At 57.4% G+C, this 23,705-nt stretch overlaps 1 protein-coding gene across 2 annotated transcripts in view; it reads right to left on the reverse strand.

Annotated features, from left to right (window-relative positions):
• Positions 1-23,705, reverse strand: part of TTC38 (tetratricopeptide repeat domain 38) — a 508,844-nt gene that overhangs the window by 317,880 nt on the left and 167,259 nt on the right. For both annotated transcript variants that reach the window (XM_085652408.1, XM_085652407.1), the window contains exon 5: positions 6,924-7,097. In XM_085652408.1, coding sequence (XP_085508534.1) covers positions 6,924-7,097 — 174 coding nt within the window. The remainder of the gene's footprint in view (positions 1-6,923; positions 7,098-23,705) is intronic.

Genomic DNA, 23,705 nt, shown 5'->3' on the forward strand with positions numbered 1-23,705 from the left:
TAGGAGAAGGATCTCTCAGGAGACTTCTCGGCAGCGCTCGGCTACTTCGTACAGTGTGAGGGCCCCCCTTGGTGGTCTCGCCGACTCCTCGGGGTCCGCCTTCCAACAGTTACCCATAAATAGGTAATATGTATTTACTTTTTGAGCCCATACTACGAAGCTAACATCTCCACCTGTAACTTGGAGTCCATGATGTAGTAACATTTGTGTTACCGCATGTCTACTATTTACGAGTATGTTTACTGGTTGAGCGTTAGCCATGTTTATTTATGGAATTCAGAGAAGGTAACTATAGTGGGGTGATCCTTTGAAAAGTTCAAGCTTGAACAACCTACTGGCAAAAAATAGGGGTTCCTTATTTAGCTGAGAAGGATGTATTCCTAACACCACAGACGTCTCCTGTTAATTGGTGAGTAGGGTCTTTGGGCACACCAAAGAAAACTACTTGCGAGACCCAATTAAATAAGTGCCCAAACTAGAATATTGGGGCACTATGTCATACAGTTTCTACTTTCTCAGTAAGACTGTACAATCTGGGCAACATAAGCGTAAAAAAAAGTGGGACTGGGTCTGCACATACCAGCAGAATATGTGGACTTAATTCCTGGGTAGCTCACAGGGTGCCATCTGGGCCCATAAGCTGACAGGGTACCGGATAGGGTTAGCAACCTCAGAACAGGACAATCCTAACTACCCCCCCCCCCAAAGCAATCATGGAAACAAATCTTGCCCTTTCGTTAGTACCTCAGGCGTGCCCAAAGAGGTACACAAGAAACACCCAAGTGGCGTTTCAAATATTTCTTGAGCATGACAAGAACGGTAAACATGATGAATGATTCAACCATTGTACAACTGCATTAGATTATATGAATACCTAAAATTGCACTCGTACCTAGCTTTGCCTATCCTGATAAGTATAGGTGTGCTCATCTGCCAGATACCCCAGAGTGATCTAACTCCCCATTTACCCGTGTGCTTGTATCATCCGATAGCCAGGTCTGGTGTAGAGCAGGCCGCCATCCTACTCAGAATAGGGATGGAATACATCTGGGCTAGAATTCAGGCACAGTGTCACCACGACAACCCTGTCAAAATGCTCCTCTGGCTAAGCAAGTGCTCATGAGGTTTATATAATAATCTAAACTCATGCATTCAGAGCCTGAGCTCCGGACTGGCCCCATCTTATTTATTCTACCCACCCAGACAACACTCGATAACATAGTTTGCGCAGAGTACCGGGGACATTGTACAGAGTGTTCTAAGAGACGATAATGTGACTACAAAGAAATGTACATGTAAGCAATTATTTTCAGAGTACGCTGATGAGCAAGCACAGTGTGTTACAAAGATCACTGTTAAAAAAGATGCCAACTTTAACCGTGAATATGCATAATGGAAGTGTTTGTTTCCAGGACCTATTTGCAATTACACGACAATTGAAGGAGTGTGGGACTAGGGGGCCCCAAATAATATTTGCTTGTCCTGCCCACTAATTGGGGGTTACTGTAAAGAGGTTCTAATGATCATAAAAGGCATAGTGGAATACCCTATTCCAGCCAGGCCCCATGTTGCTCTAATGGACCAAAGCCCTAATACATGGTACACGTCAAAAAAACTGAGAAACTGGATAGAGATTATCCAACATTTTGTGACAGAAAGGCTGGCCATTGAGAGCAATTGGAAGCTAAAACTCCCAACCGTGCTGAATATGTGGTAAGGGAACTATGGTATACAGTGGCAATGAACAGAATGCCACACCACTTGATAAAAGACAAAGGTGACTTCCCATCACTCTGGTGTCCATACTTGCATTTTTCAAGTGAGGATAATAGCAACCTAATATGCTCTTCACAACTCTGCACTAGGGCTCTTTACATGTTTGATTAAAACACATGTGGGTTGGTGAAAGCTAATGAGCATGGAAGAGAACGCTTTTGTTAGGGATATTTTTGGTGGCTACATAATTTACCCTCTGACTCCTCATCTTATTATCATCCCTCCAGGAGTGAGGCTGGTGAATTAAAAAGGTCTGCAGCAAGGATGAAAAGCCCATCAGGTGCCACCATACGGCTTCAGCAGTGATTCTGACTGCCAGACATGATGACACCGGAATATATTATGCTTAACGCACCTAATCATGGTGTACACAGGAGAACAAAAAAAACCCAGCACATAACATGTTTGCATAACTTGGGATCTTATTAATCACATCACTAACTGATATAAGTATGTGTCACTGCACACTTGAGCCTTGAAGCAGTAATTTTAGGCACCAGCAGATGTCATCTACAGGAATGCCTATGGAACAGCTAGTGCCCTGGTGGAGTGGGAAAGGATGTCCTTCTGAATGTCTTTCGTAAAGTCTTTGTTGGCCAATGCGTAGCAGACCTCAAGATAGAGTAAGAAACAATGAGAAATGGTACATTTGGTCACTGCCTTGCCATGTTTGGCTCTTTCAATGCCCACAAAGAGCTGATAATCCTCTATGCCCTGTTGAGTGCAAAGAAAGTAATAGGACAAAGCACTCCTGGATCCAGTCTATATTGCAACTTCTCCTCTTTGGTGGGATAAGGAGGGGTAAAGAAAGGTGGAAGACTGGCCCATGTGAAAGGCAGATACCATATTGGGTAGGAAGGTTTGACAGATAAGAAGAACCAAAATAGGAATAGCTGGTAAGGAAGATATACATGAAGTTGAAACTGATAATTTGATTGTAGACACTGAACTGATTTATTCCAACCACTCACATAGACAGACATCTTAGCGAGTTTCTTAGCACCCAAAATCGGTCACTTCATCAAGGAGGCAAAAGAACTCTTAATGGCACTGCTCAATATTCACATGCACGGGCACTGTGTTTGGGGATTTGGACTTGGAGGACCTGTAGACCTTCCTGCAAGATCAGGTCCACCCCGTGCGAGAGAGGAAGAGGTGACAGAATGCCGAGTGCTAACAGATCAACGTACATCATTACCTGATCTGTGGAAAACAGCTTCAGCTGTGCCTTATCCTCCCACATCTTATGTAGGCAGAAGTGAAAACAATGAAATGGAGTAAAGATGGCCCAGAGAAGAGCTACAATTGAAGGCATTACTCTTAGGGCCATTCAGAGGGAAGTGTATGTCACAAAACCAAGAACGCTTACTGTTATAGGGTGTGGTGAACAGATCCACATATGGATACCCCTATCTGAAGAAGATCACTTTCTTCACTTCATGATGTAGCTCCCACGTGTGTTCCTCTAGCGAGAGGTGGCTGAGAACATACACTCTCTCACTGAGGGAACCTGCAAGATAAACAACTACCAGGAATTGCCTCCTATCATGTAATTGACGATCCCCCACATCGCCCTGTCTTGTTGATGTATTAGACACTGATGGTATTGTTCGCTAGAACCTGAATTGAGCTCACTGACAAAAAGGAGAAATGCCTTCAGGGCAAAGCAGTCGCTCACAGGTTCAGCACATTTATGTACAGGAGCTGCTATGAAGTGGACCAAACGCCTTGTGCCTTCACGTTATCCAGAAGGTCACTCCAGCCTAGAAGCGGCATATGTGACCAATATAGATTCCGCATTGGGGGGCTGATAGGGTGATTCACTTAAAGGTTGGTAAGTTCCATCCATCAAGGCAAATCCAAGAAACCATGAGAGAAGCAGCATCTAATCTGAAAGGCTCCTATGATGTCGGAGTGGCCCTTAATCAGCATCTGGTAGCAAAAGTATGCATGAGGTCATGAGACCATGCAGACGTATGACCTTCAGAAATGGAAGCTGTGTGCAAGTCAGAAATCTATGACTTATCTCCCAAACATCCACAATTCTCTTAAGAGAATTAATAGCTTTCATTCGGGTCATGTCCAGTGCCGCACAGATGATGATCACCTTCTGCAGTGGATTAGATAAAACATTTGGGAGTTGATAGCAAAGCTCAAGTTTTGAAGAAGCGTATTTGTGCAGTGAATTTGTTTCTCGACCGGTGCCGGGGACTCTGATTTTACTAGCCAGTCATTCACATATACAACTACATGGATGCCTGACCTTCGCAGTGAAACAGCAACCACTATATTTCTTTAGTAGGGTTCTTTACCCATTCACGGTTTTATTCACTTCATTGGTCCTGAGGAAGCGCCAGGGATCGTTACAACCATTTTAGGGCGCAAAACATGTCGACCGAAGAGTTACTGATGAAATTATTGCCTAGTCAGTAATACACAACCTACAGGTTTTTATACCTGTTAGGGGAACCCACGCACTAAACTAAGTTTGTTTTGGTATCCCCTAGCCAGTTTTAATCATTCATTCACTCACTCGCCCTTTCTTACAAACCCTCAATCTCACACCCTCACTCATCATACGGCGTTATCAAAAGATCTCCGCTAAAGCAACCCTTCGGGGGACCCGTAGGGCATTGCAGCGCCGGCCCAGTGAGGAGCAACGCCCGATGAAGCATGACATCCCGTGGGATGTGCGAGGGCGACAAGAGACAAGACCTGGGCTTGCCTCTATTCTGTGGGGTTTAGACCTAGTCCTTTCTGTTCTTTTCTAGTTCAGTTACCCACCGTTTGGTTTGAAACAGCAAACACTGCCAGCACTTCAGTGAAAACACACAGATCAGTCGTCAGCCAAAATTGCAAGACCTTGAACTGATACTGCTGGGATCCCATGATAATTCTCAGGTAATATCTGCAGGTGGGAAGAATTGGAAGTTGGAAAATAGGTGACTTGGGTATCCAGGGTTGGTAAGTAAATAGGTGACTTGGGTATCCAGGGATGGTAAGAAATCCCCATATACAGGACCAGTAAGACTTGTCTCAAGGGCAGCATCTTTAACTCATCTTGCTGAAAGAATACGTTTAGAAGGCGGATATCCAGGATGGGCTTCAAACCTCCATTTTCTTGGGGAGCAAGAAGTGAAAGGAGTAGAATCCAATGCGCCTTCCTTCCAGAGGCACCATCTCTATGCCCCCTTTTTTCGAGCAGGGCAAAGAATATTGCCTCCAAAATGAAGGAATGTGTCAAGACAGCACATCCTGGAATAAGATGGGGAACCAGAGTGAGGAACAGAAAGGGTAGGGTGTAGCCAAAGCATATCAACTTGATGACCCTGCAAACAGTTGCCATAGTCTTCTGATCAGTAAGAAACTGTGAGACCCCCCCCCCCCCCCACCTGAATATGGTGGTGTAAAAAAAGAAGAGAGGGGGAGACAGTAAGGTTTTCAGGCAGCACACCGGACAGAGAGTGGGAGAGACTAGATCTGCTGCTGCTCATGCTGGCATTCATTAGATTCACCCCTTCATAGAAAGGTGAAGGCCATTTGGTGGGATGTCTGCAACTGCTGAGAGGGTCGTTTCTGAATCACTCTGGAATTGCCTTGAAATGTTCTATACTGTTTATGGAACTGTCTCATTGAGGAAGCTAGGAACGGCGAGTGGGCTGTAGCTCCATCTTCTTGATGCATCCATGTGAGGAGTCATCCTTCTCTCCGATCAGCTGGCCGCTAACAACAGCTGGATATCTTCAGAAAAATGCGTCCAAGCGTCACAACACAGCATAGCAACTAAGCCCGGGGATCGAGCGACGCTATTCATGGAGCTCAGAGTGCACTTCAGAGTCTGCTCATAGGCATCCATGCTGTCATTAACCAAATTGGTAAACATGTTTTTCAAATGGCTTGCAGGGACATAACTGTTTGTTTTGCCAATTACCAGAGCACATGGTCATATCAGCTGAGCGGACAGATGGAGTTCAAAGTGCAGTGCGCCAGAAAGCCCAGAGGCACAAAGACTTTTCAGCCTTTATAATTAAGTGATGATCGCGCATGCGCATCCTCGCAGGTTTTTGCAATCAGCTTGTACTCCCACTCCACGAAGGCCTTCAGAGCATCGAAGCACAAAAGTCATAGGTCACTGCGTTCTGTTAGGAGTGTAAACATCATAAGCAGATGTGAGGTGGCTCCAATAATGACATGATCTTACAGCATCTATGAAAGGGTTTAAAACCTAGATGTTTTGGAGGAAAGATTTAACAATTCCCTATCAAAACGCTGAGGAATTTGTCAGTGAAGCAGCTAAAGAGCTTTGAACCCTCGCCAATGAGATGCAATAAAAAATGAACTGAAGCCAGCATGCCGGTTTGCACTCAATATATTCCGCTGTTGTTATGCCCAGCTTGCGGAAAGCTAAAGCCTCATGGTGCCACCAGGGCGTGTTCAAGAGCCATTGTGGATGGAAAGTTTTCCACACCAGTCAGAGGCCTTGAATTAAATTCCTAAGGTGAGAAATCTGCAGCATAATGCATCCATCAGAATGATATCAGAATTGAGACCAAAGAACTTGCATACCAGAATAACCCCACACTGCCAGGAGGGGAGGAGGTTTTTTTGGACAAGTAGTGTATAGGGCTGACCTTTTTTTGCTTACTTGTTGACATATGATTTATATCGAAGAGTGTGTTGTCAGTTGAGGCGGGCCTTATATGCACATATTTGTTCAATCTGCTTTTATGTTGTATAAATGCTTGAAATGCTAAGTGAGATTTGGAAATAATGGATAAAAAGCTATGGAGATTAGCTATATGTGATATTCACATGACTATTACTCAGTGATAACTAACTGCCAATAGATTCAGCAATATTAGGTATCCTGGCACTACTCACAGTATTTAAGATCTTAATTACAGTTGGGCAGCAATGAAAAATACTCAAATTTTTGGAGGAAGTGCTAAATCTGGAGAAGAAGCAGCTGGTGGAATTTTCTCTATCATACTGCCCCAATAGTGGACTAAACTATGCCGGCAGGTTCTCATTCAGAAGTCTCAGCTGCTTCTGTTACCATCCAACTCTAAATCCAACCCCAATTCAATTGGTTGTGAAAAAAACAATATGGAGTATAACCTAGATTTCTTCCTAAAACAATCCCTTACCTACTAAAAGGGATGTTCAAGCTCCAGTAAGGCAGAACCCGTGCCACAGAATCTCGCATCTCAATACTCGTTCCAAGGTAAAAGTAAGTGTCATGAGCAAACTTCAGAGCAAGCAGATCTGTTGGGTGCTCTAGAAGGATCTTGTCCCAAAGAACAGCAGCTCTGGGTAAGCACCTAGAAAGGAAACAAGAACATTGCAGAATTACTGCAGGTATGCCTCATTGTAAATTGGGCTCAACCTGAAAATCCAGCAGATCACCTCTTACACTATAGATTTTGAAACAAATATAATTTAAGTGGAAACCAATAAGCTACTTCATGTACTTAAAATGATCAAAATATTACGATAGAAATCTGCATTTTAACCCCTATAACCTCCCTTGAGTGACTTTGTTCAAAGGATATATTTTGCTATGCAGAGCAGAGTCAAAAACATTTCTCCAATGTCCTTTGCATTCCTTCGTTCTGCAGTTCATCTGAAACTTCGATTTAACATGCCTCACGAGGTTGTTCTTAGCTTTGGCGTCTCTATGAGTTTGATTCCAGATAAGACTTTAACCTCCACCAGAAAAGCACCCTTTTTCCTCAGTACATATTGTGCTTATAAATGTATCCTGTTCTAAGGGACTGGCAATGGGAAAAGAGAGGTTCATGGAAGGAATATGCAAAGTTCAGGTCCGGAGACTTGGGATCTGTTTCAATTGTAATAGTTGTCCTGTAATAGTGCCCAGTCCAAGAGTATAAATTCTGGCTGAATTGTGATGCATAGAACACCATACCCAAACAATAAACATTTTTTTTTTTTTACAAAAAAGAAATGTTCATTTCTATTGAAAACCTAGAGGAAATCCTTTAAATAATTGTGGGCCTCCACCAAAAAGAATATACAGGTGCTTTTACTACTTCTCTTACAAATCAAACAAGGAAATACCCGATTAATATTACAAAGGAACTAATGCTAAATCCTCAAAAAGCAAATACAGCATATATGTGGGACATGTGGACATAAAAACAAATGTATTCTATAACTGATATTTTGATAACATTATATACTGTTGAAGTAACCCCTGCCATACATTATAAGAATATTGCTGGGGGGGGGGGGGTCAGCAACAGGGAGCTTGACGTTGGGGGGGCCAGCGACAGGGAGCGGGGTGGGGTCCAGCAACAGGAAGCGGGGTGGGTGGGCAGTCCAGCAACAGGAAGCGGGGTGGGTGGGTGGGAGGTCCAGCTACAGGAAGCGGGGTGGGTGGGCTTTAGGTCCAGCTACAGGAAGCGGGGTGGGTGGGTGGGGGTCCAGCTACAGGAAGCGGGGTGGGTGGGTGGGAGGCCAGCTACAGGAAGCGGGGTGGGTGGGTGGGAGGTCCAGCTTCAGGAAGCTGGGTGGGTGGGTGGGTGGGAGGTCCAGCTTCAGGAAGCGGGGTGGGTGGGTGGGTGGGAGGTCCAGATACAGGAAGCGGGGTGGGTGGGTGGGTGGGAGGTCCAGCTTCAGGAAGCGGGGTGGGTGGGTGGGTGGGAGGTCCAGATACAGGAAGCGGGGTGGGTGGGTGGGTGGGAGGTCCAGCTACAGGAAGCGGGGTGGGTGGGTGGGAGGTCCAGCTACAGGAAGCGGGGTGGGTGGGTGGGAGGTCCAGCTACAGGAAGCGGGGTGGGTGGGTGGGAGGTCCAGCTACAGGAAGCGGGGTGGGTGGGTGGGAGGTCCAGCTACAGGGAGCGGGGTGGGTGGGGGAGGGTCCAGCAACAGGAAGCGGGGTGGGTGGGGGGGGGGGTCCAGCAACAGGAAGCGGGGTGGGTGGGGGGGGGGGGTCCAGCAACAGGAAGCGGGGTTTCCAGCAACAGGAAACGGGGTGGGTGGGGGGTCCAGCAACAGGAAACGGGGTGGGTGGGTGGGGGGGTCCAGCAACAGGAAACGGGGTGGGTGGGTGGGGGGGTCCAGCAACAGGAAACGGGGTGGGTGGGTGGGGGGGTCCAGCAACAGGAAACGGGGTGGGTGGGTGGGGGGGGGGGGGTCCAGCAACAGGAAACGGGGTGGGTGGGTGGGTGGGTGGGGGGGGGGTCCAGCAACAGGAAACGGGGTGGGTGGGTGGGGGGTCCAGCTACAGGAAGCGGGGTGGGTGGGTGGGAGGTCCAGCTACAGGAAGCGGGGTGGGTGGGTGGGTGGGAGGTCCAGCTACAGGAAGCGGGGTGGGTGGGTGGGTGGGAGGTCCAGCTACAGGAAGCGGGGTGGGTGGGTGGGTGGGAGGTCCAGCAACAGGGAGCGGGGTGGGTGGGTGGGATGGGGGTCCAGCAACAGGGAGCGGGGTGGGTGGGTGGGATGGGGGTCCAGCAACAGGGAGCGGGGTGGGTGGGTGCTTGGGGGGGGGGGTCCAGCAACAGGGAGCGGGGTGGGTGGGGGGGGTCCAGCAACAGGGAGCGGGGTGGGTGGGGGGGGTCCAGCAACAGGGAGCGGGGTGGGTGGGGGGGGTCCAGCAACAGGGAGCGGGGTGGGTGGGGGGGGTCCAGCAACAGGGAGCGGGGTGGGAGTCCAGCAACAGGCAGCAGGGTGGGTGGGTGGTTGGATGGGGGGTCCAGCAATAGGGAGCGGGGTGGGTGGGGGGGTCCAGCAATAGGGAGCGGGGTGGGTGGGGGGGTCCAGCAATAGGGAGCGGGGTGGGTGGGGGGGTCCAGCAATAGGGAGCAGGGTTTGGGTGTCCAGCAATAGGGAGCACGGTGGGTGGGTGGGTGTCCAGCAATAGGGAGCGCTGGGTGTCTAGAAATAGGGAGCAGGGTGGGTGGGTGGGTGTCTAGAAATAGGGAGCAGGGTGGGGGGTGGGTGTCTAGAAATAGGGAGCACGGTGGGTGGGTGGGTGTCTAGCAATAGGGAGCAGGGTGGGTGGGTGGGTGTCTAGCAATAGGGAGCAGGGTGGGTGGGTGTCTAGCAATAGGGAGCAGGGTTGGGGGGGTCCAGCAACAGGGAGCAGGGTTGGTGGGAGGGGGGTCCAGCAACAGGGAGCAGGGTGGGTGGGAGGGGGGTCCAGCAACAGGGAGCAGGGTGGGTGGGAGGGGGGTCCAGCAACAGGGAGCAGGGTGGGTGGGAGGGGGGTCCAGCAACAGGGAGCAGGGTGGGGGGTCCAGCAACAGGGAGCAGGGTGGGTGGGTGGGGGGGGTCCAGCAACAGGGAGCAGGGTGGGTGGGTGGGGGGGGTCCAGCAACAGGGAGGTGGGGGGTGGGGGGGGGGGGGGTCCAGCAACAGGGAGGTGGGTGGGTGGGGGGGGTCCAGCAACAGGGAGCAGGGTGGGTGGGTGTCAAGCAACAGGGAGCAGGGTGGGTGGGGGGTCCAGCAAGAGGGAGCATGGGGGGGTCCAGCAACAGGGAGCAGGGTGGGTGGATGGGGGTCCAGCAACAGGGAGCGGGTGGGTGGGTGGATGGGGGGGGGGTCCAGCAATGGGGAGCGGGGTCTGGGGGTCCAGCAACAGGGAGCAGGGTAGGTGGGGGATCCACCAACAGGGAGCTTGGGTCCAGCAACAGGAAGCGAGGTTGGTGGGGGGGTCCAGCAACAGGAAACGGGGTGGGTGGGTGGGGGGGGTCCAGCAACAGGAAACGGGGTGGGTGGGGGGGGTCCAGCAACAGGAAACGGGGTGGGTGGGTGGGGGGGGTCCAGCAACAGGAAACGGGGTGGGTGGGTGGGGGGGGTCCAGCAACAGGAAACGGGGTGGGTGGGTGGGGGGGGTCCAGCAACAGGAAACGGGGTGGGTGGGTGGGGGGGGTCCAGCAACAGGAAACGGGGTGGGTGGGTGGGGGGTCCAGCAACAGGAAACGGGGTGGGTGGGTGGGGGGTCCAGCTACAGGAAGCGGGGTGGGTGGGTGGGAGGTCCAGCTACAGGAAGCGGGGTGGGTGGGTGGGAGGTCCAGCTACAGGAAGCGGGGTGGGTGGGTGGGAGGTCCAGCAACAGGGAGCGGGGTGGGTGGGTGGGTGGGAGGTCCAGCAACAGGGAGCGGGGTTGTCCAGCAACAGGGAGCGGGGTGGGTGGGTGGGATGGGGGTCCAGCAACAGGGAGCGGGGTGGGTGGGTGGGGGGGTCCAGCAACAGGGAGCGGGGTGGGTGGGTGGGGGGGTCCAGCAACAGGGAGCGGGGTGGGTGGGTGGGGGAGTCCAGCAACAGGGAGCGGGGTGGGTGGGTGGGGGGGTCCAGCAACAGGGAGCGGGGTGGGAGTCCAGCAACAGGCAGCAGGGTGGGTGGGTGGTTGGATGGGGGGTCCAGCAATAGGGAGCGGGGTGGGTGGGGGGGTCCAGCAATAGGGAGCGGGGTGGGTGACCAGCAATAGGGAGCAGGGTTTGGGTGTCCAGCAATAGGGAGCAGGGTGGGTGGGTGTCCAGCAATAGGGAGCGCTGGGTGTCTAGAAATAGGGAGCAGGGTGGGTGGGTGGGTGTCTAGAAATAGGGAGCAGGGTGGGTGGGTGGGTGTCTAGAAATAGGGAGCAGGGTGGGTGGGTGGGTGTCTAGAAATAGGGAGCAGGGTGGGTGGGTGTCTAGCAATAGGGAGCAGGGTGGGTGGGTGTCTAGCAATAGGGAGCAGGGTGGGTGGGTGTCTAGCAATAGGGAGCAGGGTTGGGGGGTCCAGCAACAGTGAGCAGGGTTGGGGGGGTCCAGCAACAGGGAGCAGGGTGGGTGGGAGGGGGGTCCAGCAACAGGGAGCAGGGTGGGTGGGAGGGGGGTCCAGCAACAGGGAGCAGGGTGGGTGGGAGGGGGGTCCAGCAACAGGGAGCAGGGTGGGTGGGAGGGGGGTCCAGCAACAGGGAGCAGGGTGGGTGGGAGGGGGGTCCAGCAACAGGGAGCAGGGTGGGGGGTCCAGCAACAGGGAGCAGGGTGGGTGGGTGGGGGGGGGGGGGGGTCCAGCAACAGGGAGCAGGGTGGGTGGGGGGGGGGTCCAGCAACAGGGAGGTGGGTGGGTGGGTCCAGCAACAGGGAGGTGGGTGGGTGGGGGGGTCCAGCAACAGGGAGGATTCCAGCAACAGGGAGGTGGGTGGGTGGGGGGGTCCAGCAACAGGGAGCAGGGTGGGTGGGTGCCAAGCAACAGGGAGCAGGGTGGGTGGGGGGTCCAGCAAGAGGGAGCATGGGGGGGTCCAGCAACAGGGAGCAGGGTGGGTGGATGGGGGTCCAGCAACAGGGAGCGGGTGGGTGGGTGGATGGGGGGGGGTCCAGCAACGGGGAGCGGGGTCTGGGGGTCCAGCAACAGGGAGCAGGGTAGGTGGGGGATCCACCAACAGGGAGCTTGGGTCCAGCAACAGGAAGCGAGGTTGGTGGGGGGGTCCAGCAACAGGGAGCAGGGAGGGTGGGTGGGGGGTCCAGCAACAGGGAGCAGGGAGGGTGGGTGGGGGGTCCAGCAACAGGGAGCAGGGAGGGTGGGTGGGGGGTCCAGCAACAGGGAGCAGGGTGGGTGGGGGGGGTCCAGCAACAGGGAGCAGGGTGGGTGGGTGGGGGGGTCCAGCAACAGGGAGCAGGGTGGGTGGGTGGGGGGGTCCAGCAACAGGGAGCAGGGTGGGTGGGTGGGGGGGTCCAGCAACAGGGAGCATGGGGGGTCCAGCAACAGGGAGGGTGGGTGGGGGGTCCAGCAACAGGGAGGGTGGGTGGGGGGTCCAGCAACAGGGAGGGTGGGTGGGGGGTCCAGCAACAGGGAGCGGGGTGGGTGGATGGGGGTCCAGCAACAGGGAGCGGGTGGGTGGGTGGATGGGGGGGTCCAGCAACGGGGAGCAGGGTCTGGGGGGTCCAGCAACAGGGAGCAGGGTGGGTGGGGGATCCACCAACAGGGAACTTGGGTCCAGCAACAGGGTGCGAGGTGGGTGGTCCGGCAACAGGGAGTGGGGTCGGTGGCGGGTCCAGCAATAGGGAGCGGGATGGGTGGGTGGGGGGCCCAGCAACAGGGAGCGGGGTGGGTGAGTGGGGGGTCCAACAACAGGGAGCTTTGGCCGGCAACAGGGAGCGGGTGGGCGGGGGGGCAGCAACAGGGGGTGGGTGGGGGACAGCCAGCAACAGGGAGCAGGGTGGGTAGGTCCAGCAACAGGGGGCCAACAACAGCAAGCATGGTGGGTGGGGGGTCCAACAGGGAGCAGGATGGGTGGGCTGGGGGGCCAACAGGGAGCAGGGTGGGTGGGCTGGGGGGCCAACAACAGGGAACAGGGTGGGTGGGTGGGGGGGGCCAACAACAGGGAACAGGGTGGGTGGGTGGGGGGGCCAACAACAGGGAACAGGGTGGGTGGGGGGGCCAACAACAGGGAGCGTGGTGGGTGGATTGGGGGGGTCCAGCAACAGGAAGCGTGGTGGGTGGGTTGGGGGGGGGACACCAACAGGGTGTGTTGGCGAGCAACAGGGAGCAGGTGGGGGCTAGCAACAGGGAGCATGGGCTAGCAACAGGGAGCGGGGTGGGTGGGGGGGGGCCAGCAACATGGAGCGGGGTGGGTGGGGGGGCCAGCAACAGGGAGCGTTGCAAGCAACAGGGAGCGGGGTGGGTGGGGCCAGCAACAGGGAGCGGGGTGGGTGGGGCCAGCAACAGGGAGCGGGGTGGGTGGGGCCAGCAACAGGGAGCGGGGTGGGTGGGGCCAGCAACAGGGAGCGGGGTGGGTGGGGCCAGCAACAGGGAGCGGGGTGGGTGGGGCCAGCAACAGGGAGCGGGGTGGGTGGGGCCAGCAACAGGGAGCGGGGTGGGTGGGGCCAGCAACAGGGAGCGGGGTGGGTGGGGCCAGCAACAGGGAACGGGGTGGGTGGGGCCAGCAACAGGGAACGGGGTGGGTGGGGCCAGCAACAGGGAGCGGGGTGGGTGGGGCCAGCAACAGGGGGGGGTGGGGCCAGCCACAGTGAGCGGGGTGGGTGGGGCTAGCAACAGTGAGCAGGGTGGGTGGGTGGGGCTAGCAACAGTGAGCAGGGTGGGTGGGGGGGGCTAGCAACAGTGAGCGGGGTGGGTGGGTGGGGCTAGCAACAGTGAGCGGGGTGGGCGGGTGGGGCTAGCAACAGTGAGCGGGGTGGGCGGGTGGGGCTAGCAACAGTGAGCGGGGTGGGCGGGTGGGGCTAGCAACAGTGAGCGGGGTGGGCGGGTGGGGCTAGCAACAGTGAGCGGGGTGGGCGGGTGGGGCTAGCAGCAATGAGCGGGGTGGGCGGGTGGGGCTAGCAGCAATGAGCGGGGTGGGTGGGTGGGGCTAGCAGCAATGAGCGGGGTGGGTGGGTGGGGCTAGCAGCAGTGAGCGGGGTGGGTGGGTGGGGCTAGCAACAGTGAGCGGGGTGGGTGGGTGGGGCTAGCAACAGTGAGCGGGGTGGGTGGGTGGGGCTAGCAACAGCGAGCGGGGTGGGTGGGTGGGGCTAGCAACAGCGAGCGGGGTGGGTGGGTGGGGCTAGCAACAGCGAGCGGGGTGGGTGGGTGGGGCTAGCAACAGCGAGCGGGGTGGGTGGGTGGGGCTAGCAACAGCGAGCGGGGTGGGTGGGTGGGGCTAGCAACAGCGAGCGGGGTGGGTGGGTGGGGCTAGCAACAGCGAGCGGGGTGGGTGGGTGGGGCTAGCAACAGCGAGCGGGGTGGGTGGGTGGGGCTAGCAACAGCGAGCGGGGTGGGTGGGTGGGGCTAGCAACAGCGAGCGGGGTGGGTGGGTGGGGCTAGCAACAGCGAGCGGGGTGGGTGGGTGGGGCCAGCAACAGCGAGCGGGGTGGGTGGGTGGGGCCAGCAACAGCGAGCGGGGTGGGTGGGGCCAGCAACAGCGAGCGGGGTGGGTGGGTGGGGCCAGCAACAGCGAGCGGGGTGGGTGGGTGGGGCCAGCAACAGCGAGCGGGGTGGGTGGGTGGGGCCAGCAACAGCGAGCGGGGTGGGTGGGGCCAGCAACTGCGTGCGGGTGGGTGGGGAGCGGGGGCCAGCAACAGCGAGCGGGCGGGTAGGTGGGCTAGCAGCAGCGTGCAGGGTGGGTGGGGGTTCCAGCAACAGGGAGCAGGGCGGGTGAGGGGGCCAGCAACAGGGAGCACCCAGCAACAGGGAGCAGGGTGGGTGGAGGGGCCAGCAACAGGGTGCGGCAGGGTGGGGGAGCCAGCAACAGGGAGCATTCAGCAACAGAGAGCGGGACAACAGCAGGGAGAGGGGCGGGTGGGGCACAACAGCAACAGGGAGCAGCATGGGTGGGGGTGCCAGTAACAGGGAGCGGGGTGGGTGGGGCTAGCAAAAGGGAGCAGGGTGGGTGGGTGGGGCTAGCAAAAGGGAGCAGGGTGGGTGGGTGGGGCTAGCAAAAGGGAGCAGGGTGGGTGGGTGGGGCTAGCAAAAGGGAGCAGGGTGGGTGGGTGGGGCTAGCAAAAGGGAGCAGGGTGGGTGGGTGGGGCTAGCAAAAGGGAGCAGGGTGGGTGGGTGGGGCTAGCAAAAGGGAGCGGGTGGGTGGGTGGGGCTAGCAAAAGGGAGCGGGTGGGTGGGTGGGGCTAGCAAAAGGGAGCGGGGTGGGTGGGTGGGCTAGCAAAAGAGAGCTGGGTGGGTGGGGCTAGCAAAAGGGAGCTGGGTGGGTGGGGCTAGCAAAAGGGAGCAGGATGGGTGGGTGGGGCTAGCAAAAGGAAGCAGGGTGGGTGGGTGGGGCTAGCAAAAGGAAGCAGGGTGGGTGGGTGGGGCTAGCAAAAGGAAGCAGGGTGGGTGGGTGGGGCTAGCAAAAGGAAGCAGGGTGGGTGGGTGGGGCTAGCAAAAGGGAGCAGGGTGGGTGGGTGGGGCTAGCAAAAGGGAGCAGGGTGGGTGGGTGGGGCTAGCAAAAGGGAGCAGGGTGGGTGGGTGGGGCTAGCAAAAGGGAGCAGGGTGGGTGGGTGGGGCTAGCAAAAGGGAGCAGGGTGGGTGGGTGGGGCTAGCAAAAGGGAGCAGGGTGGGTGGGTGGGGCTAGCAAAAGGGAGCAGGGTAGGTGGGGGATCCACCAACAGGGAGCTTGGGTCCAGCAACAGGAAGCGAGGTTGGTGGGGGGGTCCAGCAACAGGGAGCAGGGAGGGTGGGTGGGGGGTCCAGCAACAGGGAGCAGGGAGGGTGGGTGGGGGGTCCAGCAACAGGGAGCAGGGTGGGTGGGGGGGGTTCAGCAACAGGGAGCAGGGTGGGTGGGGGGGGGTTCAGCAACAGGGAGCAGGGTGGGTGGGGGGGGTTCCAGCAACAGGGAGCAGGGTGGGTGGGTGGGGGGGGGGGTCCAGCAACAGGGAGCAGGGTGGGTGGGTGGGGGGGGTCCAACAAGAGGGAGCATGGGGGGTCCAGCAACAGGGAGGGTGGGTGGGGGGTCCAGCAACAGGGAGGGTGGGTGGGGGGGTCCAGCAACAGGGAGGGTGGGTGGGGGGGTCCAGCAACAGGGAGCGGGGTAGGTGGATGGGGGTCCAGCAACAGGGAGCGGGTGGGTGGGTGGATGGGGGGGGTCCAGCAACGGGGAGCAGGGTCTGGGGGGCCCAGCAACAGGGAGCAGGGTGGGTGGGGGATCCACCAACAGGGAACTTGGGTCCAGCAACAGGGTGCGAGGTGGGTGGTCCAGCAACAGGGAGTGGGGTCGGTGGCGGGTCCAGCAATAGGGAGCGGGATGGGTGGGTGGGGGGCCCAGCAACAGGGAGCGGGGTGGGTGAGTGGGGGGTCCAACAACAGGGAGCTTTGGCCGGCAACAGGGAGCGGGTGGGCGGGGGGGGCAGCAACAGGGGGTGGGTGGGGGACAGCCAGCAACAGGGAGCAGGGTGGGTAGGTCCAGCAACAGGGGGCCAACAACAGCAAGCATGGTGGGTGGGGGGTCCAACAGGGAGCAGGATGGGTGGGCGGGGGGCCAACAGGGAGCAGGGTGGGTGGGCTGGGGGCCAACAACAGGGAACAGGGTGGGTGGGTGGGGGGGCCAACAACACGCAACAGGGTGGGTGGGTGGGGGGGGGCCAACAACACGCAACAGGGTGGGTGGGTGGGGGGGGGGCCAACAACACGCAACAGGGTGGGTGGGTGGGGGGGGCCAACAACAGGGAACAGGGTGGGTGGGTGGGGGGGCCAACAACAGGGAGCGTGGTGGGTGGATTGGGGGGGTCCAGCAACAGGAAGCGTGGTGGGTGGGTTGGGGGGGGGGGGGGACACCAACAGGGTGCGTTGGCGAGCAACAGGGAGCAGGTGGGGGCTAGCAACAGGGAGCATGGGCTAGCAACAGGGAGCGGGGTGGGTGGGGGGGCCAGCAACATGGAGCGGGGTGGGTGGGGGAGCCAGCAACAGGGAGCGTTGCAAGTAACAGGGAGCGGGGTGGGTGGGGCCAGCAACAGGGAGCGGGGTGGGTGGGGCCAGCAACAGGGAGCGGGGTGGGTGGGGCCAGCAACAGGGAGCGGGGTGGGTGGGGCCAGCAACAGGGAGCGGGGTGGGTGGGGCCAGCAACAGGGAGCGGGGTGGGTGGGGCCAGCAACAGGGAGCGGGGTGGGTGGGGCCAGCAACAGGGAGCGGGGTGGGTGGTAGCATGGGTAGGGCCAGCAACAGGGAGCGGGGTGGGTGGGTAGGGCCAGCAACAGTTGAGCGGGGTTGCCAGCAACAGGGAGCGGGGTGGGTGGGGCTAGCAACAGGGAACGGGGTGGGTGGGGCTAGCAACAGGGAACGGGGTGGGTGAGGCCAGCAACAGGGGGGGGGTGGGGCCAGCCACAGTGAGCGGGGTGGGTGGGGCTAGCAACAGTGAGCAGGGTGGGTGGGTGGGGCTAGCAACAGTGAGCGGGGTGGGTGGGTGGGGCTAGCAACAGCGAGCGGGGTGGGTGGGTGGGGCTAGCAACAGCGAGCGGGGTGGGTGGGTGGGGCTAGCAACAGCGAGCGGGGTGGGTGGGTGGGGCTAGCAACAGCGAGCGGGGTGGGTGGGTGGGGCCAGCAACAGCGAGCGGGGTGGGTGGGTGGGGCCAGCAACAGCGAGCGGGGTGGGTGGGGCCAGCAACAGCGAGCGGGGTGGGTGGGTGGGTGGGGCCAGCAACAGCGAGCGGGTGGGTGGGGAGCGGGGGCCAGCAACAGCGAGCGGGCGGGTAGGTGGGCTAGCAACAGCGTGCAGGGTGGGTGGGGGTTCCAGCAACAGGGAGCAGGGCGGGTGAGGGGGCCAGCAACAGGGAGCACCCAGCAACAGGGAGCAGGGTGGGTGGAGGGGCCAGCAACAGGGAGCGGCAGGGTGGGGGAGCCAGCAACAGGGAGCATTCAGCAACAGAGAGCGGGACAACAGCAGGGAGAGGGGCGGGTGGGGCACACCAGCAACAGGGAGCAGCATGGGTGGGGGTGCCAGTAACAGGGAGCGGGGTGGGTGGGTGGGTGGGGCTAGCAAAAGGGAGCAGGGTGGGTGGGGCTAGCAAAAGGGAGCAGGGTGGGTGGGTGGGGCTAGCAAAAGGGAGCAGGGTGGGTGGGTGGGGCTAGCAAAAGGGAGCAGGGTGGGTGGGTGGGGCTAGCAAAAGGGAGCAGGGTGGGTGGGTGGGGCTAGCAAAAGGGAGCAGGGTGGGTGGGTGGGGCTAGCAAAAGGGAGCAGGGTGGGTGGGTGGGGCTAGCAAAAGGGAGCGGGTGGGTGGGGCTAGCAAAAGGGAGCGGGTGGGTGGGTGGGGCTAGCAAAAGGGAGCGGGTGGGTGGGGCTAGCAAAAGGGAGCGGGTGGGTGGGTGGGGCTAGCAAAAGGGAGCGGGGTGGGTGGGTGGGGCTAGCAAAAGGGAGCGGGGTGGGTGGGTGGGGCTAGCAAAAGGGAGCGGGGTGGGTGGGGCTAGCAAAAGAGCTGGGTGGGTGGGTGGGGCTAGCAAAAGAGAGCTGGGTGGGTGGGTGGGGCTAGCAAAAGGGAGCGGGGTGGGTGGGGCTAGCAAAAGGGAGCAGAGTGGGTGGGTGGGGCTAGCAAAAGGGAGCAGGGTGGGTGGGTGGGGCTAGCAAAAGGGAGCAGGGTGGGTGGGTGGGGCTAGCAAAAGGGAGCAGGGTGGGTGGGTGGGGCTAGCAAAAGGGAGCAGGGTGGGTGGGTGGGGCTAGCAAAAGGGAGCAGGGTGGGTGGGTGGGGCTAGCAAAAGGGAGCAGGGTGGGTGGGTGGGGCTAGCAAAAGGGAGCAGGGTGGGTGGGTGGGGCTAGCAAAAGGGAGCAGGGTGGGTGGGTGGGGCTAGCAAAAGGGAGCAGGGTGGGTGGGTGGGGCTAGCAAAAGGGAGCCGGGTGGGTGGGGCTGGCAAAAGGGAGCAGGGTGGGTGGGTCGGTGGGGCTGGCAAAAGGGAGCAGGGTGGGTGCGTGGGGCCGGCAAAAGGGAGCAGGGTGGGGCCGGCAAAAGGGAGCAGGGTGGGTGGGTGGGGCCGGCAAAAGGGAGCGCTTGGGACCGGCAACAGGGAGCGCTGGGACCAGCAACAGCGAGCGGGGTGGGTGGGACCAGCAACAGTGAGCGGGGTGGGTGGGTGGTACCAGCAACAGGGAGCGCTTGGGACCAGCAACAGCGAGCGGAGTATGGGACCGGCAACAGGGAGCGGGGTGGGTGGGGGGACCGGCAACAGGGAGCGGGGTGGGTGGGGGGCCAGCAACAGGGAGCCGCGGGGTGGGGGGGGTTAGCAACAGGGAGCATTTCAGCAACAGAGAGCGGGCCAGCAGCAGGGAGAGGGGCACGTGGGGCACGCCAGCAACAGGGAGCAGCATAGTTGGGGAGTGACAGCAACAGGGAGCTGGGCGGGTGGGGCGCACCAGCAACAGGGAGCGGGCGGGTCTATTACTATCAATTTTGTTTGAGATATATATTTGGTATGAAAACATTTTCTTCAGTTCCCAGAATTAAATGTTGGGCAAGTTACTTACCTTCGGTAACGCCTTAACTGAGACATGACCTAGCCGCGGATTCCTAACCTTAGAATTTCCCAGGTGTCAGGCTGGATCCGGAAGACTTTTGCTCGAGCAATACACTTGTGCCTGTAGGTTGCGTCAGTCGGCTCCACGTGATGGCGTCAGCATAGTCCGCGTCACCTATAAAGGCACTACCTCGACGTCAGTTACTTTTCACGACTTTCTATGCCAAGAGCTCGGGGGCATTAAGTGGCTGAGGTATGTCCAAACTATGGCCCTGAAAAAGATCAGCCCTGACCAGAAAGATGATCAATAGACCTTCCTGTACTATATTTTGCAAATGTTTGTCATCGACAGGTGTACACAGTATTGGTAGAGGGACGCCTGGCTGCCAAAATAACATTACAGACTTTGGGAGGAAGGATGAATGGTGTCAACTACCACCGCTCAATCTATATGCAAGAAGGCGCAGAGTTGACAGAATCAGGTGGAGGACCCTCCCCTGCTGCTGCAACAGAAGATCCTCCCCGAAGATAGATGCTCAATTGGAGCTGCTCGGGATACCAGACTCTCCGTGCCGAGTCCGGAGCCAAAAGAATGACTTGGGCCCAGTCGCTCCACATTTTCCTGAGCAATCTGGAAGAGAGGTATTGGCGGAAAGGCGCACAGGAGGCCTGAGCTCCACTTGAGACTAAAAGAGTCGCTGAGCGTGTGCTGCCTTGGAAACTCCAAGGCACAAAACCTACTGCCGTTTCACGTTCTTGGCGGAGGGGAATAAATCTAGCTAAGGCTCTCCCCGCTTCTAAAATAAACCATGCAACAGCTCTGGATGGAGATGCCATTCAAGATATGCTAGGCATCGAAGGCTGAGTTTGTCCGCCCGCAGGAAACCTGCCAGGTGTTGAACCACCAGGGATATGCCCTGATGTCTAGAGACGCAGGGCCTCTTGGCAAACGGTCCATAACCCCACCCTGCCCTGTTTGTTGCAGTACCACATGGTGGTGGTATTATCCATGAACACCTGAACCAGCTTTCCCTTGATGGAAAGCTTTCAATGGCAAGCAAATCGCTCAGAGCTCCATCAAGATGATGTGGGGTCCGGATTCTGCCAGAGACCATAGTCCTCTGATCTCCACACCTCCCAGATGGCTGCTCCATCCCGGAAGTGACACATCTGTCAATACTGTGTGAACTGGTTGGGGTAGGGAAAGGGATCTGCCTCTGACCCAATTTTGGTTGGTCAACCACGACTGCAGGTCCTGTGCAGTTCCCTCCGAGATCTGAACCATGTCGGAGAGATTCCCATGATGCTGTGCCCACTAGAACTTCAGGTCCCACTGCAGAGCTGGCAAATGCCATCTGGCCATCTGGCATTTTTCACTAGCAGGTTGCAGGAGGCCATAAGGCCCACTAGCCTCAGACTCATTCTTACCAAAATCCAGGATGGAGGCTGAAACATCGGTATCATAGCCTAAATATCCTGGACTCGCTGCTCTTGAGAATAGACCCGAAACTGCACTGTGTCCAGAACATCTCCGATGAAGGGGAGCATCTGGGAGGGAGTCAGGTGTGACTTCGGCTTGTTGATAGTGAATCCCAGCGAAAGCAAGAGATTTGCCGTAGTTTAGAGGTGGGCAAGGACAGTCTAGGGTGAACTAGCCTTCAACAGTCAGTTGTCACGATGGGTGAAGACTGGCACCCGTGATCTGCGCAGATGAGCTGCAACCACCACCATCACCTTGGTGAACACCCGAGGGGCGCTTGCAAGGCCAGGGGGGTGCACTTTAAACTGAAAGTACTCGTGGCCTACCACAAACTGAGGGCAATAAGAAGGGCAGGCAGAAGTGAATGAGAAAATAAGCATCCATATAAGACCAACGCTACCATCCAGTCTCCAGGGTCTAGGGTAGACAAGACCTGAGCCAAAGTCAGCATTTTGAACTTTTCCTTTTTGAGGAAGCAGTTGAGGGCTCGTAGATCTAGATTAGGATGCAGGCCCTTGTCCTTTTTCGGGACCAGAAAGTACCAGGAATAGCAACCACAGACTACCTCTGGTGCCAGAACACTCTCTATGGCTACCTTGGCCAAGAGAGTCCTGACTTCCTCCTGAAGCAAGTTCAGGTGGTCCTCCGTCAGCCGGTCGTAAATTGGAGGCATGGAGGGAGGGGTAATCTCGAAAGGGAGGAAGTAGCCCTTTCGGACTATCTGAAGATCCCACTTGTCTGATGTGACATTTTGCCAGTGAAAGTTGATCCTGCCACCAACTGGCCGCCCATGATCCTGAAGGGCGAGACTAGGAAGGTTTAGAGGCTGCAGGGTTGGACTGACTTGACCTCTGGCCGTCCAACCCACGTGGTCGAAAGGAGCTGCGTCCACAGCAGCGCAGAGGTTGCTGAACTGGCGCAGTCTTGTGGCTGGGATATGGCTGGTGCAGCTGAAAGCCCCTACCGTGACCACAGAAGAAGTGAAAAGCCGACGGGGACGGGTGGTTACTGTGAGGCCTAAGGACTTGGCTGTAGCTAATGAGTTCTTAAAGCGCTCCAGGGCCATGTCTGCCTGGTCTCCTTAGAGATGGGTGCCATCAAAGGGCATGTCCATAAGGGAAGTCTGGACAAGCCCAGAAAAGCCAGCAGCTCTCAGCCAGGCGTGGCGTCCAACAGCCACCGTTGATGACATCACTCTGCCCAACGAGTCAGTGGTGTCAAGCCCACAACGAATGGTGAACTTTGCTGCATATCTACTGTCAGATACTGCTTGTGGGAGAATGGCTTGGGCGTCCTTTTGGACCTGTGGCAGCCCTTGTACAACAGTCAAGGCCTTGTTGAAAGGCAGGAGGGGTTCTCAGGAGGAGACACCCGGCTGCAGGTCCTCTGTCAAGATGCTCGTCTTGACTTCCATCTAAGGGAAATGAAGGTCTAGGACGTCTGCTGCCCTTCTCACCACCAGAGCATATGTAGCTCTCTTCTCCGTAGCCACGGTAGGAGGAGAAAGCAAGCCAGAATCTGGAGAGGTTTCAAGTCCACTGGCCTCACCCCAGTTCCTCATACCAATCCATTTCATGCTCAGGCTGGTCTTGTAAAGGGTCCAGCACCCCTCCTAATCTTCCTCCATTCCTAGCCCTTCAAATTAGGGCTGAGGAACCAACCTAGGATCAAAGGGTGTTGTTGGCACCGATCCTGCTCTGGGTCATCAGGGACAAGAATGGGGTGGGCACCATCGGGGAGTGCTGGAGTTCCGTGTGGGGACTAGGAAAGGTCACGGTGGCACGACCAGTCCAGATCCACCACTGGATCCATTGGGGGCACTGGGACGAAACCCAATGGAGCCGCCTCTGAGCCTACGGGGCCCAAAGGCACACAGGGAGGGTCAGGACTCCCAAATATGAAACACATGGCATCATAAAATTCTTTAAGCTGCCCAGGGGTTTGCCATGGCTTCTAGAAAGGAAGGGAAGTGCAGAGCTGACCCAGGCGCAGGTTCTACAGAACGAGGCCTAGAGCGTCGGGACTCCTCTGTCACATTGGCTGACGGACGGAGAGGAGTTGAACCACACTTCGACTTCTAGTGTTTCTAACGCCTCTTACCTGAGCGACCCAAAGCTTTCGAGTGGGAGGACGAGGATTTAGAACTCCCAGATCGGTGCCCGGACCTTCCTCTGGACTGCGACTGAGAACGACACTTCCAGGGCAAATGCCGTAGACGCGAGTGCCTGGCCGCAGCAGCTTTAGGGACCGCTCCCTTAAAACTTTCGGAGCCATGCCCCGGCACTCAGAGCACGACTGAGTCATAGTCACGGGTCCAGGCACCAAAGACAAATTAAGTGTGGGTAAGTCACCGACATGGCACGATGGTTGGTGTTGCACAGATTGAATGTAGAAGTCTTTTACATTGTAGAACAAGCATTTGCAATGCAATAGGTCTCGCATTTGTGAGAGCTTTTTGGCATTGTAAATGACAATACCTTTTATATATGTGTTTTGAAAAACCTGCAAGCAGTGCATAGTTATTGCTTACTAGAAGCAAGCCTGGCAGTAACTGCCCCTCTTTTACTGCCAGCCTGGC

Source organism: Triturus cristatus, chromosome 4_1 (assembly GCF_964204655.1).
Source record: "Triturus cristatus chromosome 4_1, aTriCri1.1, whole genome shotgun sequence".
Lineage (NCBI taxonomy): Eukaryota > Metazoa > Chordata > Amphibia > Caudata > Salamandridae > Triturus > Triturus cristatus.